The sequence below is a fragment of the Thermobia domestica genome, chromosome 11 (assembly GCF_964235325.1).
Source record: "Thermobia domestica chromosome 11, izTheDome1.hap1.1, whole genome shotgun sequence".
Lineage (NCBI taxonomy): Eukaryota > Metazoa > Arthropoda > Insecta > Zygentoma > Lepismatidae > Thermobia > Thermobia domestica.
Window position 1 is genome coordinate 144855707 of NC_137464.1, and position 15191 is coordinate 144870897.

The 15191-nt window shown below is 36.6% G+C and overlaps 1 protein-coding gene across 1 annotated transcript in view; it reads left to right on the top strand.

The window, feature by feature from the left end:
- Positions 1-15191, top strand: part of LOC145664471 (nudC domain-containing protein 3) — a 59829-nt gene that overhangs the window by 15958 nt on the left and 28680 nt on the right. The window contains exon 2 of the mRNA XM_081731171.1: positions 368-508. Within this exon, the coding sequence (XP_081587297.1) occupies positions 368-508 (141 nt within the window). The remainder of the gene's footprint in view (positions 1-367; positions 509-15191) is intronic.

The window sequence follows — 15191 nt, forward strand, 5'->3', positions numbered from 1 at the left end:
ATAAGATCCAGCATCATATTGGCATATATATATATATATATATATATATATATATATATATATATAGAGAGAGAGAGAGAGAGAGAGAGAGAGAGAGAGAGAAAGAAAGAAAGAAAGAAAGAAAGAGAGAGAGAGAGAGAATGAGAACAGCTATATTACATAATTTTTTAAAGCGTTTTTACAGAAATTAGTTCACAAATCTAGGAAGTGAATTACACTTTCTTGAAGTATTATTATTCACGAACAGTATCAACTTTCCTTTATTGCAAAGTTTTCAGAGAAAAATACTAGACATTCGGTTGATGCAAAACTTTTACCTACATAGTGTACAAGTTGTTGAGTGATTTTTTTTTTTTTTCTATTACAGCACTGATTTCTATTGCATACAGAATGATCCGAGTGAAAAAGTGGGATTCCCATCTGGAGTGACTGAGAAGCTTCTAGTAAGGGTTCACCAAAAATGGGAAAAATACGCAAGACAATCTGAAGAATATAATCGTAAGAAGAGGTGAGAGTGTTAAGCGTAAGGAAATCAATCACTTTGAAACTTCTGACTGATACACATAACAAAAAATTGTAAGACTAAGCATTTTTTGTAATAATGTATCAAATGTGAACCTTGCGTATGAAAGTAATTCATATCGAAATCGTGCATTTAAAGTCCAAAGTATTATATCTTTCCTTCTTCCAAGTTTCATAACAAAGTTTTTGCTTTGAATATTTCTCCCCCTCGAATACCTAGTTGTTTCATAAATTATCAGAGATTTTGACCACTGTTTGACAATACTGGGTATGAGTGAATGCTGTCATTTGGATATCGTGGGCGAAATGGGCCCCTGAGCTGTTCATTCCACGGTGAGACTCGTGGCAGTGGGAATGTGTAACGATGAAGTGGAGCGAGTGCGAGAATCATGTTGCAGTCATAGCATTACACAAAATGAGCATGCCACTACCACGAATCTTCACTAACCTGTAACACCTTCAAATCAGTGAATGATTTGTCTACTACACTATCCAACATTACAGTGAAACGGGAAGTGTCAGTGGTGCATACAGCGAGGACACCACAGAGAGTTAAAGCCTTAGCTGCAAGGATTCGGCAAAATCCCGTTAGGACTCAATCAGTGATATTCCTAAGATGGATGGTGATATCATTGATATCCGAGAGATGGTCATTTCGAGACCAATCATGTTACGAGTGCTCGATCAGGACTTGGGACTCAGAGCCTACAAACAACGTACAAATCACTTCCTGACTGATGCCAGCAGAGAGTGGTGAAAGCCAAACGTCTCCTTACGTGTTACGCAGGGAATGGTCACAGGACGATTCTCTTTTCCGACTAGAAGCTGTTCTTTGTTTAACAGTCTTGTAATGCTCAAAATAATCATCAGTGGAAGCTGTTGAACATGTTTGTAGAGTGTAAAGGTCCCAGCATCAGCCATGGTGTGGTGGAGTGTGAGTTTCAACGGCACAACACGGCTCCATTTTTTGAACAAGAGGTGAAGACATCGGCTACCTTGTACCAAACCACAGTGTTGAAGCCCATTGTAAAACCACTCAGTAGCACCATGTTCCCCAACCAACAATGGGCGATCCAACAGGATTATGCTCCCTCGCACAAAGCACGGTCAACACAAGGCACGGCTACGGGACAACGTCCCAGACTTCATCTCCACATCCGACTGGCCCTCCAGTACCCCGGATGAGAATCCACTCGACTACTAACTGTAGTCAGTGCTCCAATCAATGGCTTGCAAGAATAGACATCATAGTATGGACTCCCTGTAGCGTGCCCTGGTCAAGGCAGCCCGTTACTTCTTCGTCGACGCTGTTCGTAATTCCATTGACAGTGGCTCGCCAGACTCCGGGCCTGCTTTCAGGCTTAGGATGAACATTTTGAAAGCTAATTGGTTCTCTTTATGCTCCACACTTGGATGTATTACGTTGCAAAGGAATATGAGCATATCGTAAACAGTGTGTCTATGTTTCATTTTCAAACCTCTGACAGCATTTATGAAGTAATTAGGTATACCTTGCTGGTAATTAAAAGTTTATATACCGAATTTCATACCTACAACTTGAACAGAAACAAACTATTTGCTGAGCAAAACAATATATTCACATAAAAAAAAACTACATACGTGTTACAGTTTCGCCAACTAACACGTATGTAGTTTTTTATGTGAATATATTGTTTTCAGCAAATAGTTTGTTTATGTTTAAGTATATATAAAGCAAAGCTTCTACTTATGGAAAATACTACAATTTGAGTATTCTTCGATTTGTCTGAATATCACCAGGTTAACAGTGTTGCTATCTCATAAAGTTTTTTTTTCAAATGACATTACGTCAGGTTATTATATATTTCAAATTACATGTAAAACGAAACATTAATATATCACACTTTTATTCAATGTTGCCAACTAAAGATGTTAGAGTATCACAAATATCCAAATTTCGGCCAACTAAAGATGCTACAGTATCACAAATATTCAAATTTCGGAGGGCTCTAAAATAGTAATAAAGGAATAGAGATGAACGAGGCGGCGCAAATCTAAAGCAACTTAGGTCAGATACTATGACTATGATATGATGCATTTCGGACAAATAAGAAGTCACAAGAATATTTTTTTTTTTTTTTTTTTTTTACATAGGCTTTATTTCGAAAAAGTGCTAACATAAGTATTGTATTTAAAGAGTTAGATGGTTTCCAACTGGTTCACCCTGTATATACTATTACCACTTTTGTTTATAATGCCCTCTTAGTATATCGTACTTCTGATGTTTTCACTTATTCACATTCCACACTATATTCACACCACAAGGGGAAGTTGTAGTTGCTCCGCGCAGTTATCTTCCCAGAATGATTCAGGAGTCGATGTTTCTCATAATGATTGATAACAGCATCGATATAACGTACAATTCTTTTTAATATAATTGCCACATTTTCTGATAATGATATTGTGTACTGGTAACATAGAAAAGATTACTTGGAACACTATAACATAGTTCAACGGTATTCTTCGTTCACAAAGAAAAAAAAAAAAAAATCATGCGTGATCTTTTAAAGACAGTAGAAAGAATCACTCGAAATATATGTATCGGATGTGAATAGTTTCCGTTAAAGTTATCGTTACCTGTTTAAATATTAACTTATTGACTTCATTAACGAACTGAGCCAGTTAATCGCTCTAGTTATCTATTATGAGAAAGAGAATTCAAAACTGCGCGTACATGTATGGGATATGGATTCTAGATAACCACTATTCAAGTCGCAGTTGTCCGTCAATAAGTAAATCCATTGGCCCCATTAAAGAACTTAGCCGAGGATTGCTCTAGCTATCTACTGCAGAAAACAGAATTAAAAATTTCATGTCCTTTAAGTTATCGTACGGAGTAATGGACGGACACTTACTAACAACACAATCTTGTAAATCTCACTACATAATCCTAATAAAATATCAATATGTACACTTGTGGTCACAAAAACTTAGACTGCCTTTCAGAGTCTTAAGTCCAAGAAGTTAAACAAAGATTCTTACATCCCTCGGGTCTGCTTACGAGGGAAATCTATTTTCCCTTCATTCTATTACAGGGTAAGATGCGTATTTTCTAATAGAAGTAAACCACTTGGACATTGCCCGCAAGTAAATATTAAAGTGCCATGCAGGAGATAGTAAATGAATGATGAAAAAAAAAAAAAAAAAAAAAAAAAGGATAAAAGTCAAAACTACCAATTAATGGTACCAGTTTCTAGTCTCTGGAGTTTACACTGTCAATACAAGAGTAATAGAAACAAACGGGGGGGACTAATAGGCGAGTGCTCTTTTTATAGTGAATAATGCAGTGGATTTACGTACCAATATTCATTTTAAGATGGGTTCCAATTCAAAGCTGTTTTCTTTCTTTTTTTCTTTCTTTATTTTGTAAAGCTTTATTTTAGTGACAATGAGCATTTATGTTTGAATTAAGAACTTAATAAAATATCACAGCTATATAATATAGCACATTAGAACGTATATATTAAACCAAATTACAACTTCTTCTCTTGTCTCTAACGTTTATTCCGGCGTGGGAGATCAATGTTCAATTCCTGACGGAAGCTGATATGGTTCGGGTACCTTGTTAAGCAGTAGGTCCAGGTCTTATATAACCTCGATGTTGAAAGGGACGGTAAACTCCAGTACACTACATTTTAATGTTTATAATTAAATAGAAGGCAATATGGAAAGATATTCATCCTGGATACTAATTCGTTAATATTTCGTGCAGGGATAAGCATTGTGAAAGAAAACAAATGGTTGCTTAATTATATCAATACTAAGAGAAGTGTCCGTTCTACGTACGGGAAGAATAAGTTGTAGTAAATATAAATCCTGAAATTTGAATATGTAGAAATTGTTCCTCCTTTTCCCCTTCAGATAAGGAATTTTTGAAAATGCACTGTATTTTTAAGGAACAGATAATGTACCGAGAACTCTCATTGAACTTAAACAAATCCCGATTTTGGGCACTTACTGAATAAAAGAAGAGAAATTTAAATATTTTAAAAATTTCCCCTTTTTCTTAGGAATGGAGTTTCCGAGAACTCTGAAACATGTATTTCCTCACTTTTAATTAAGAGTTTATATACCGAATTTCACGCCTCCAACGTGAGTATTCTTAGATTTGGCATTGTCTGAATGGAAAAAGGGAAATTTGAATGTTATAGAAATGACCTCCTTTCCACCAGTAGAAGAGGAATTTTGTAAACACTGAAACATTTATTTCAGCATTTTTAATTAAAAGTTTATTTACCGAATTTCACATCTCTATCTTAAACGAATTTTCACATTCGGCACTTTCAAAATGAAGAAAAGAAAAGGAAATTCGAAAATAGAAATGACCCATTAGAAGTGTTCAGTGTTGCGAAAAAAATTATACAAGTTACCTCTTCATCCCTTAGTTGCAGATTTTTCAGAAAGGCTGGGATAAGGATCCGCTTGTTTCTAATGGTGAGCTTATACGTCAAGTTTCATTTTCCTAACTTGAAGCGCTCATATGGTGTTCTATTTTGCTCCTCTGCTCCTTAAGATCGTTTTATAGAAAAGTCGCACGGAAATGCGAAGAACACAGAACGTTAAGTTTCCTTCTCATGCATCAAAAATACTGTGCAAAATTATCGCACAACGGGTTTCCCGCATAAAATCCCAATATTGTTCTTGGATGGCGGGTGACTGCAAGCTTGCGTTCGCTTTGCAAAAGTCTCCTAACAGCAATGTCTCTAGATGCACCAAGAGTCTTTGTAGTATCCTTGAAGAGTAAACTTACCGTGAATCTTCCGTGTTCGTCCCGGTAGTGTGTATCTTTGAAATGTTGCTCACACTTTTTCTCCTCTTGTGTGAGATCTTTCTGGGGCGGAAGTACTTCTATTTCCCAAAACCTCTGCAGACTGGTTTCAACCTCACAAGCTACATAGTGTGATGTAACGGTAACACTACGTCCAGTGGAAGAGATGCTCCCTGCGACGATCCAACCGAGGGCAGTTTCTATCGCTACGGGCGACCCAATGGGTCCCACTCGTTTTCCACTACACAATAATAAAGGGAACACGTCTCCACCTAGCAGTATGTCCACAGGGCCCACCACATTGAACGTTGGATCTGCGAGTTTGATATCGCTTAAGTGATTCCACAAGCTTGGGTCAGGAACCGGTGCCGTAGGTAGAGTAGATGTAACCTTGGGCGCAACCACTGCCCTGGTGCTGAAAGTTTCGCTGTCGTCACCTACTGTTTGGAATTCTAAATCCGTCACTGCACGAAAGGTGCCTACACCTGCACCCGTTGTTCCGGAAATCCTATTTTTGTCCTATGTTTTGCTAGTCCTAGCCTCTGCACACAATTTTCCATGACAAATCACGTTTTGGAAGCGGAATTGAGCATTGCACGAAATGGGCGCCAAACATCGTTTCTCTCGGCTGCAACATGTGAAGAAACATTTTGTTCTCCATCAGATAAAACCGACGCGCTTTGAGTCTTACTGCAATCACAGTGGAGTAATGTGTGGTATCCGCGTAAACAATTAAAGCATAGCTCTTTACTCTTCACAAACGACACACGATCTGCTACAGAGCGTTTTTGAGAACAGGGCACTTATGGAGAGAGTGTTTAGAATCACATAACTCACAGGAGCTTTGTTCAGTTTGGGTCACCGTATGATGCGTCACTGCTTGTTTCTTTTCCCGTTGCTTCATTCTACACTCGATGGCATAGCCTTCCCTCTGCTGCCATTGGAGACTGCGAGCGCGCGCGCGCAATGATCTAAGAAGTCCGTTAAATCTTTAAAATGAGTGTTGCTCATTTGATTTTTGCGCTATTTCCCACTGTCGACGCGACTCATTATCGAGTTTTTCGGTAGTATGGTACACGAGAATAGCGTCCCAATGCTCCAACGCGTACACTTGACCGTCGTATCTATTAATTTCCGCAGTGCGGTAGCCGATTCTTGGTGAATGACCGGTTGCGTGATTAATCGCTTTAAAATCGAGTTCACGATTTCGCGCTTGTTTTGATAGCGAGAGTTCAGAATGTTCCACGCTTCCTGATAATTAGTTTCAGTAATTTGCATAGCCTAGATTAGTTGCGCGGGTTCACCTTATAAACTTGTTTTCAAGTACTGCAGCTTTTGAGCTCCCGAGAGCTTCTCGTTGTTGTGCACCAATGCAGTAAACAAGTCCTTAAATGATAGAAACTCGAATAAGTTCCCGCTAAAAGTTGGCAACTGTAATTTCGGTAATTTTATTTCAGTACACGCTTGAGCTTCACTATTGGGAGGGGATTGTGTCGTTGCTTGCAAATCCATTAGGGACACACTTAGGGCTACAAGTCTACTTTCCATTTCTGCGAGCTCTTCTTCTTCTTCTTCTTCTTCTTTGATAAACTCTTCATCATTGGAAACTGCAGCTATTTCGTTCAAAAGTTGAGAACAGTCTTGTTGTAGTTCGTTGACTTTCCCGTTATGAACCAATATGGCGTTCGCATTGTTCTGAGACAGCAGGCTCACTGCCTTTTCCTGTCGTGTAATTTTTGCTTTCAAAGTACTTTTTTGATGTTTAAGTTCTCCATTGCTTTTGAATGTCACTCACACTAAGGAAAACAAACACTCACAAAAGTTCACCAAAACTGCAGTTTTTGCTTCATCCGGCATTAAAGGAGAACCATGTATAAGCTTCTCAACAAACAACAATTTGTCATTTTAAAGCTTTAGTTAATAATAGAAGCAAAATTATACAGCTAAAGAAAGAATACAAGTTGAATATGTAAAACGATATGCTCTATTGTCAGCTATTCTCAATTTTGAATTGTTCGCAAGTTCCTTTATGTTTTAGATAGATAATTTTTCACTCGAAAGATGTAAAAACACTCACAAGGAACAAACACTTGTCGCGTCTCTCTCACACTTGAGGACCACACTCTCACATCATAGAGACGCGCACACACACAAGCAAGAACTAACGGCTCCTTTTTAAACATACACTTGGCCGCCCGTAAAGAAGGAAATTCCGAGGGTTGACAAAAGTGAACCTCGAAGCCCTCTGCTGGAGGAGAAGAAAGGCCGATCTTCAAGGAAAGGCGATCGGCCCGAAGAGCAATGGAGAATGCCTTGTAAAAATTAGCAAACATTTTCTTGGTTTTGTACCGGTAACAGACACCACTAGTCTGGGACTGACAGAAGTAATAATTAAACAGCTAAAGGAAATGAACATTCATATTGAAGCCAGAAGAGTCCAAGGATATGACAGTGCTTCCAATACGAAAGGCAAACATTCAGGTATTCAGAAAAAGAACTTTAGAAATAAATTCCCGTGCCTTCTATGTTCCTTGCAGTAGTCATTCACTAAATCTTGTCGTTAACGATGCAGCCACAGCATCTCAATACGTCGTTTTTTTTTCGTTTTTTTTAATAGCTAAAAAAGTTCATTTTTTTTTCTGCGTTAGTTCGACGTTGGGCCATACTAAAGAAGCATTAGCAGTTTCACTTTAAAACCATTAATCACCACAAAGTGGGAGAGCCGAATTGACGCTCTTACTCCATTTAGATATCAAAAGCGGAGGTTTGTGATGACTTACTTCAAATAAGTAACGATAATAGAACAGATAGAATGGTCGTCAACAGTGCTCTGTGTATAGCAAACCAGCTGCTTGCCTTTACTCTCCTTTGCTCATTCGTTATCTGGCATGACTTTTTATTCCACATACATAGTAAGCACAAGGCTCCAAAGCATTGATTCTCATATCGCACACCCGGCGGAAGACTTTATAAGTCAAAAATACACATTTGTGGGACAATGACTTTTAAATTTTGTTATTCTATCAAAATCGCTTCTTAGAACACTGGTATCTCTTCCATCTAGGGGTTAATTTGTTTAGTTACGTTTATGCGAAAATACCACCAGGTAGAGGTCGCTTGTCTATATATATTCTCTTTTAAGCGATGATAACTCAAAATTTCCATTTTTTGAGTTGTAACACTCTTCCACTGGATGTACGATATGTTGGACGCAGTCGGGTTTCTTGAAAAAATATATGGGTACTTTGAGATTAGCAGAAATGATGCAAAGTTTCAATCTTGCTTAGTTGATACGATGGAGTTGGCAATCAGCATTAGATATGGATGAACCATGGATAGGTAATGTAGTGCAAGCTCGTAGTCGAAAGAAGAGGAGACTGTTCCATTACGAGTCGAAGGATGAAGCTATTGAAGATTCACAAACAAGATAACAAGGTCGATTTTTATTACAAAGTTCTAGACGTGATTGTGTTAGTTTTAAAGAGAATGGTTTGAGCAACTTAAATATCGCAGCACGTATTTCGATTTTCTTTACGATATAAGTAATCTTAAAGATATATAAGTAATACGATATATAAGTAATATATCGATTTGCCACCTGAACTTTTGTCTGAAAAGTGTACTAAACTTGCCAGCATTTTAACACACGAAGAATCGAAAGATATTAACCCCAGTGATTTGAAATTCGAACTGAAAGTGTTACCCGTTATAATTAAGCCTAAAAGTTCACCAAAAGAGACTTTAAAATTAATTAAGGAACATGGCTTTGCTCCCAATGTCAATGTTGCGTAGAATTTTGTTACTCTTATCGGCAACAGTGGCAAGTGGAGAAAGAAGTTTCTTCGAAACTTAAGCTTATTAAAAACTATCTACATTCTTCCATGTCTGAAACACGCTTAATGGGGCGTTTACACTTGGTCGATTTAGTCGCACGGCTAAATCGACTCGCTGCATTTGCGACTAAATCGAAGCAACTAGGCCGAATCAGATCGATAAATGTGTTCAATTGTTTCAACCGAAATTGAATGCTGCTTGTCGACTCGCTCTCCTCTGGTCGATTCGAAATTGACTGGCAATTTTAAAGATGTCCAAGCAAAAAGTAATTGGTACAATTTGCGGTGTTATAGCAGAAGAAAATAGAATCGACCACAGAAAATAGAACGTCTTTCAATTCAGTTGCTAGTCGATTAGTCGCTTTCGATCAACAAGCGATTAAGTTGAAGTCCTGTTTACACGGTCGATTAAGTTGAAAGTGGCGTCAATTCAACTGAATCGAACGCAAATCGACTAAGTGTAAACGCCCCATAAGTGGCCTAGCGATGATATCAATAGAACACGAATTGGCTGAAACATTGGACTACGTAAATGTGATACAGGAATTTGCTTGTATCAAAGCAAAAAAATTTCTTTCAATTAAGGTATGTTAAATTTGTGTATCTCTATTGTGTTTTAGTACATTATAAGGTCTAGGCTAATCACTAAGTTTTGCCGTAATATATGATTCACTATATTATCTTCATACTCCTACTCTGTTGGAAAACGCCTTTTGGTATAGAATAAATTAAAAATTAAAATTCTTTGTCGTGACTAAAACATTTTTTCTATATGCGATGCTGTACATGACAGATATACAGCAAAATTGAGCAATATTGTGTAATGTATGGAGTCGTTTAAATATTACGTAATTATTCGAGAGAGTTAGTTCAATTTTTTGTTTACTTTTCTATTTCATACATGTTTGTAAATGAGCCATCTTACTTTTTCGTGACACTTGAACGTCTTCTGTCAAAATAAGGTTTACGGATTAAAGAGGCGACATGTGAAAGTACCACCCGGGGCGGCAAAACTGATAGCGCCGGCTCTGGGTGGAGCTCATGTTATTCGAATCTAGGTTCACGTCTCTAGTTTTGCTGCTTAACGGGATGCTAAACGCAATTCCAATTTTAAAAGTTAGAAAGAAAGAGGTTAATTTTAAACGGTCAGCTGTTCTTTCGCTATACTATCATAAGCAATATTAATTTCAAGTACAGTATAACCGCGATTAACTGAGCTAATGTGGACGACCTGAATGATATTACGGACTTTCTGCAAAATGAATGATAATACTGTACATACAGTACTAAAGGCGTGAGGTACAAAAGCCTATATATATATATTAATTGCTGCATAACACGTTCAATCACTCTAGTGTAAGTTGAAAAGAAAATAATAATAATAATAAATAAAGCACAGAAAATTAAGAAAGTAAAAAGACACACAGTCAAAATTACTATAAAAATGTCCTGAAGTTTCGAAGATAATTGTTGACAGCAGCATACATGGTGGCGAAACTATTCCCATTACTATGCACGGGGACATACGAGTAAGGGAGAGAAAAAAGTAGAGAATAAATGACTTGATTTCTCGAATACGATAGCGAGAGCGGCCCCGAGAGCCGTGCGTGTTAGAGCTTAAATGCTGTTGGTCCTGGAGTCGGGCGTTATACCTTCTCGATTTTTTTAACCTTTTTTGCTTAGATTTGCTAATTAATACCAATTGCCACGTTGCCTCAGCTTCTGCTCGTACACTATAATGCGATCTCTTCACTCCAGCATTTCTTTTCGTTTTTTTAAAAAATGATCTCACATAGCGTAGTCGCTAACGCTGTCACCTTTGGTGCGACTGGTTCCAGGATCGATTCCTGGTGCAAAGGTGTAACTTTTTCAGGCCAGCCATCTTAAGTAAGATTTTTCCTGGGTTTTCCTCATTTACACCAGGCATATGCCAGGATGGTACTTAAGACAATGGTCCCAGGCCGCTTAGTTCCTTTCTTTCTCCCCAATTCCCCGAGCAATATGATTACCGAGGAACGTCATCCCTCATGTGACGGATTAATATGGCCTTAGATGCCGAAAGCTCAGAAATCTCATTCCTAATCCTTTTTCAGGACATCTCGGTTAACCTGGAACTTGATTAGTCGGGACTCAGATAATTGTGGCTTCACTGTATATTGTAGTATTGACATTAATTATTAAAGAAAAAAATATTAAATTTAATTAGATTTCTTCTTTAGGAAATAGTTTAAAAGTTGCAAAGGTTTCATTATTTTCTATTGAATTAATGCTATTTCAAGATATTGCAGCCAAAAAAGTTCAACTACTTTTAAAATATGACGTGAAATAACATTTATATTATCTTGCTTTCCCCCCACCACAAAACTGAATTTTGCAAATGTCTTATATGGAGCGCAGACGCCCAAACCTCCCCTTAGTAGTAGAAAACAAATTTATTTTAAAATAATATCAAAATTGAGTAACTATTCATACTATAGAAAACCGAAGAGCCCTCTGTTCGTAATTCGCAAGCCAGAAGCTACGGATGGAAGGATTATTTGTTTTGTCGTTGCATTTATTGTATTCAGCTACTTTGTCCGAGCTTTGTAACAGTTTCCGCCATTAATAAAGTAGCATACATGAAGTTTGTAAGAGGAGACCTTTGGGTAGACTAAAAAATAGAGAAGGTAACATTAAACAAGTTTGTAGAAAGAAGGTTTAAAATCCAAAATAATGACTTTCAACAGTATCATACAATAGAGAGGTTTCTGTGACGATGAATTTTTGTGTTCCATGCACAAGCTATTTATTAAAAGCGAATGAACGCTACAGTATTCGCCGATGAATTTGCAAATTGTGCCATGTTATGTAGAATACACAGAAAAGGCATGCAAGACAGAAAATGCAAAATGAGTTCCGTTCTGGAAAAGTCATAGATATAGAGAAGAAGTTATAATATAGTTAAGATACTGATGATTAAGATAAGATTAGATTAAGATTAAGATAAGATAAGATATATAGTTCTAACTATAATGCATAATCTTAATATGTTTTATAATATTCTCACATTCATAGGCAGGATCCGAACTCAAAGTAAATAGCGTCTACAATTACGGAGATACTGATGACGCCATGCATGTACTGCCCTAAATTTGACTTTGTGTGTGTCAGTATATATATATATATATATATATATATAGAGAGAGAGAGAGAGAGAGAGAGAGAGAAGGGGGGGGGCAGTTATCTTGATACGTCTTTGTAACTTTTAAACTAATAGACAAAAAAAAAGTTGAAATTTTGTAACATACAATTACATTGGCAAGGAAACATTGGGTCGTATAAATTAAAACGAGCACTTACTTCTGAGTATTTGCTCATGAGCAAGATGAGTATCGAGCACCTGCTCTTTGTTTTGGTATAAATAAAACTTTCCTCTACTCGTTGAGCAAATGCTGCGTGACAAGTAGTAAGTGCTCATTAAACTTACTGCCTTGTCTGCTTTTGACAATAGAGGGAAGAAAAGTTTTTAATTTCAAACATTCAAAAATATTTACAAATAAAGCCGTTTTTGAAATAAAAATTCCAAAATATTTAGCAATATATAAAGGCATTTATACATAAAACTATTTTTTTAAAGATATTTAACCACTTGAATGAGAAACAGATACTACATTACTAAGTCTCAGGAATACTTTGGAACATTTGTAGCTTATATGGGGTCGAAAACAAAGTACGTCATTTTTAATTAAAAATCCTTTCAAATATGGTTGAGGAAAGTCACTATTTTGAGAAGCGATTCGTGGAATTGTTGTTTGCAAATAAAGATATCCTAACAAAAGCTCGTCTTCCAGGAAGTAAACGGAGAAAAAATATTGCAGTGGTGGCTAATATAAAAAGTTAACTAGAAGAGGAATTTAAAATTCTATTTACAGAGTCAAATTTTCAAAAAGATTAACAATACGAAAACGAGATTGAAGCAAAAATCTGATGTCAACCGCTACTAATTCTTTCTCTTGCATCACAGGTGGCGTGCACATTAATACTTGCAAACCATTTTCGTTTTATATATTCATCCCCATGGACTTTCGGCTTCTTTATTACTACATGTGTGCAATCTACTGCACCAATAACATCCGGGAATATATACCGTTGGGACCATTCATTCTTAGCTTCCTGAAGAGCAGAAGTTGTTGTAGGAAAGTGTATCTATAATTTTGCTTTGTGCTTAGTTGCGTGTGCAACTTCCTAGAAGACATTTGACATGGTAGGCTGAGTAACGCCAGTACCTTCTGCAACACGCATCTGAAAACCAGAATCTCCTACGTACCTTAAAAAAAAAAAAAAATAAAATAAAAAAAAAATCATTTTTTCATAATTCGTCAGAGTACCACCTCGTCTTTCAGTTAATTCGGGAAGGAAATGTTTTGCAAGCCATTTAACATTTTCGTTCTTAAATCTGTACAATGCTTTATAGTTAAGAACACCTGAGTTCCTTCGCAGTTTATATTCTTTACATCTCCGTTTGGGAATTACCATAAACTCGGTCATTTCGCTTTTAACAACTTTCGTTGAATAAGCTGAACAAGGTACTGAGGAACCTCAAAAAGTCCTAAGCACTTGCTCCAAAACATGAGCATTTCCTCGGTTTTATTTATACCAAATCTAGAGCAGTTGCTCACCAGCCAAGGACACGTACGAGTAGCTTGAGTAGAATTATTTTTATTTTTTACAAAATTTAGCATTTGCTCCGAATTTGTGAGTTTTAAGCACTTGCTCACTTTTATTTATACGGCCCATTGTTTGACATACTCTGCGATACCACTAGGTTAACAGTGTTGCCAACCCAACATTTAATTACGTTTTTCAAAAGAACTACATCGAGTTATTACACATTTCAAATTTACATGTCAAATGAAAACTTACAATATCACAGTGTAGCAAATAAGAATTATACAGTATCACAAATGTCGAAAAAAATCAAATTTAGTAGGTTTCTACAACAATAATGATACAAGTAAGTGAGACAGGCGAGGCAATATATAACAAAATTACCTTAGTGTCGAATAATATAACGCATTTCGAAAAAGTAGAAACAAAGTTACAAGGGATTGAAAAATTTAACGTTCTTCAAATGGTTTATTTCGAAAAAGTGCTTATATACGTATCACGTCCAGTTACATAGATGGTTTTGAATAGGTGTAAAGATCACAATGCCATTTACAGCAATTTGATATCTCAAACCGTTCTGGAGATATGAAAAAAAAAATGGCAATGCTATATTGTCTAAAATAATGTATTTATGGGAACATTTTAAAACAGTTGTTTTTCTTTGCTTCTATAACATCCCAACAGTAGTTTTTGGCAGGGTTGGCTGGTTTAAACCAGCTGGTTAAAAAAAAAAAAAAAAAAAAAGAAAAGAAAAAACTGGTTTAACCCCCCCTCCCCCCCAAAAAAAAGAACGAAAAATGCTTTAAATTGTGTGAACTTCATGGTGATGTTTCCACATATCAAACCATCCGCATTACGTTTATCTACTTTTCATCTTTTAATCAAAGGGCCCCGTGTTCAATTCTCGGTCGAACCACAGCCCATCTCTCAAGTGTAAACCAAGTAGCGATTCAAAGTGTCCCTCTAAGCGAAAGTCTTCTCCGTGATAACCTTGGTATTTCATAAGGATGTTAAGCCTAACATACGAAATTAAACCAAATCATATATTTCTATTGAATGAATGCCTGTTGTTTTATAAAGAAGCCAAGGTTTTTTAAATATATTGATAGAAATTGGCAAAATTTATCAACTGCCTACGTAGCTTCCAATATCAGGTTGGATTTGACTTGGTTTTTATTTTATTGAATGATGAATGATATCTACATACCAAGTTTGTAATTTAATACCTCAGTTTTAGCGTAGTGATTATGATACGTTGACCTTAAAATTTTGCATACAAATACATTTAAAGTAATCAGGATTTTCCCAATGGCTAAGGCGGGAGTTTCCCGATTTGTATATAATTCTGTATAATGTTTTTACTTGTGTAACTGTTTATCTTT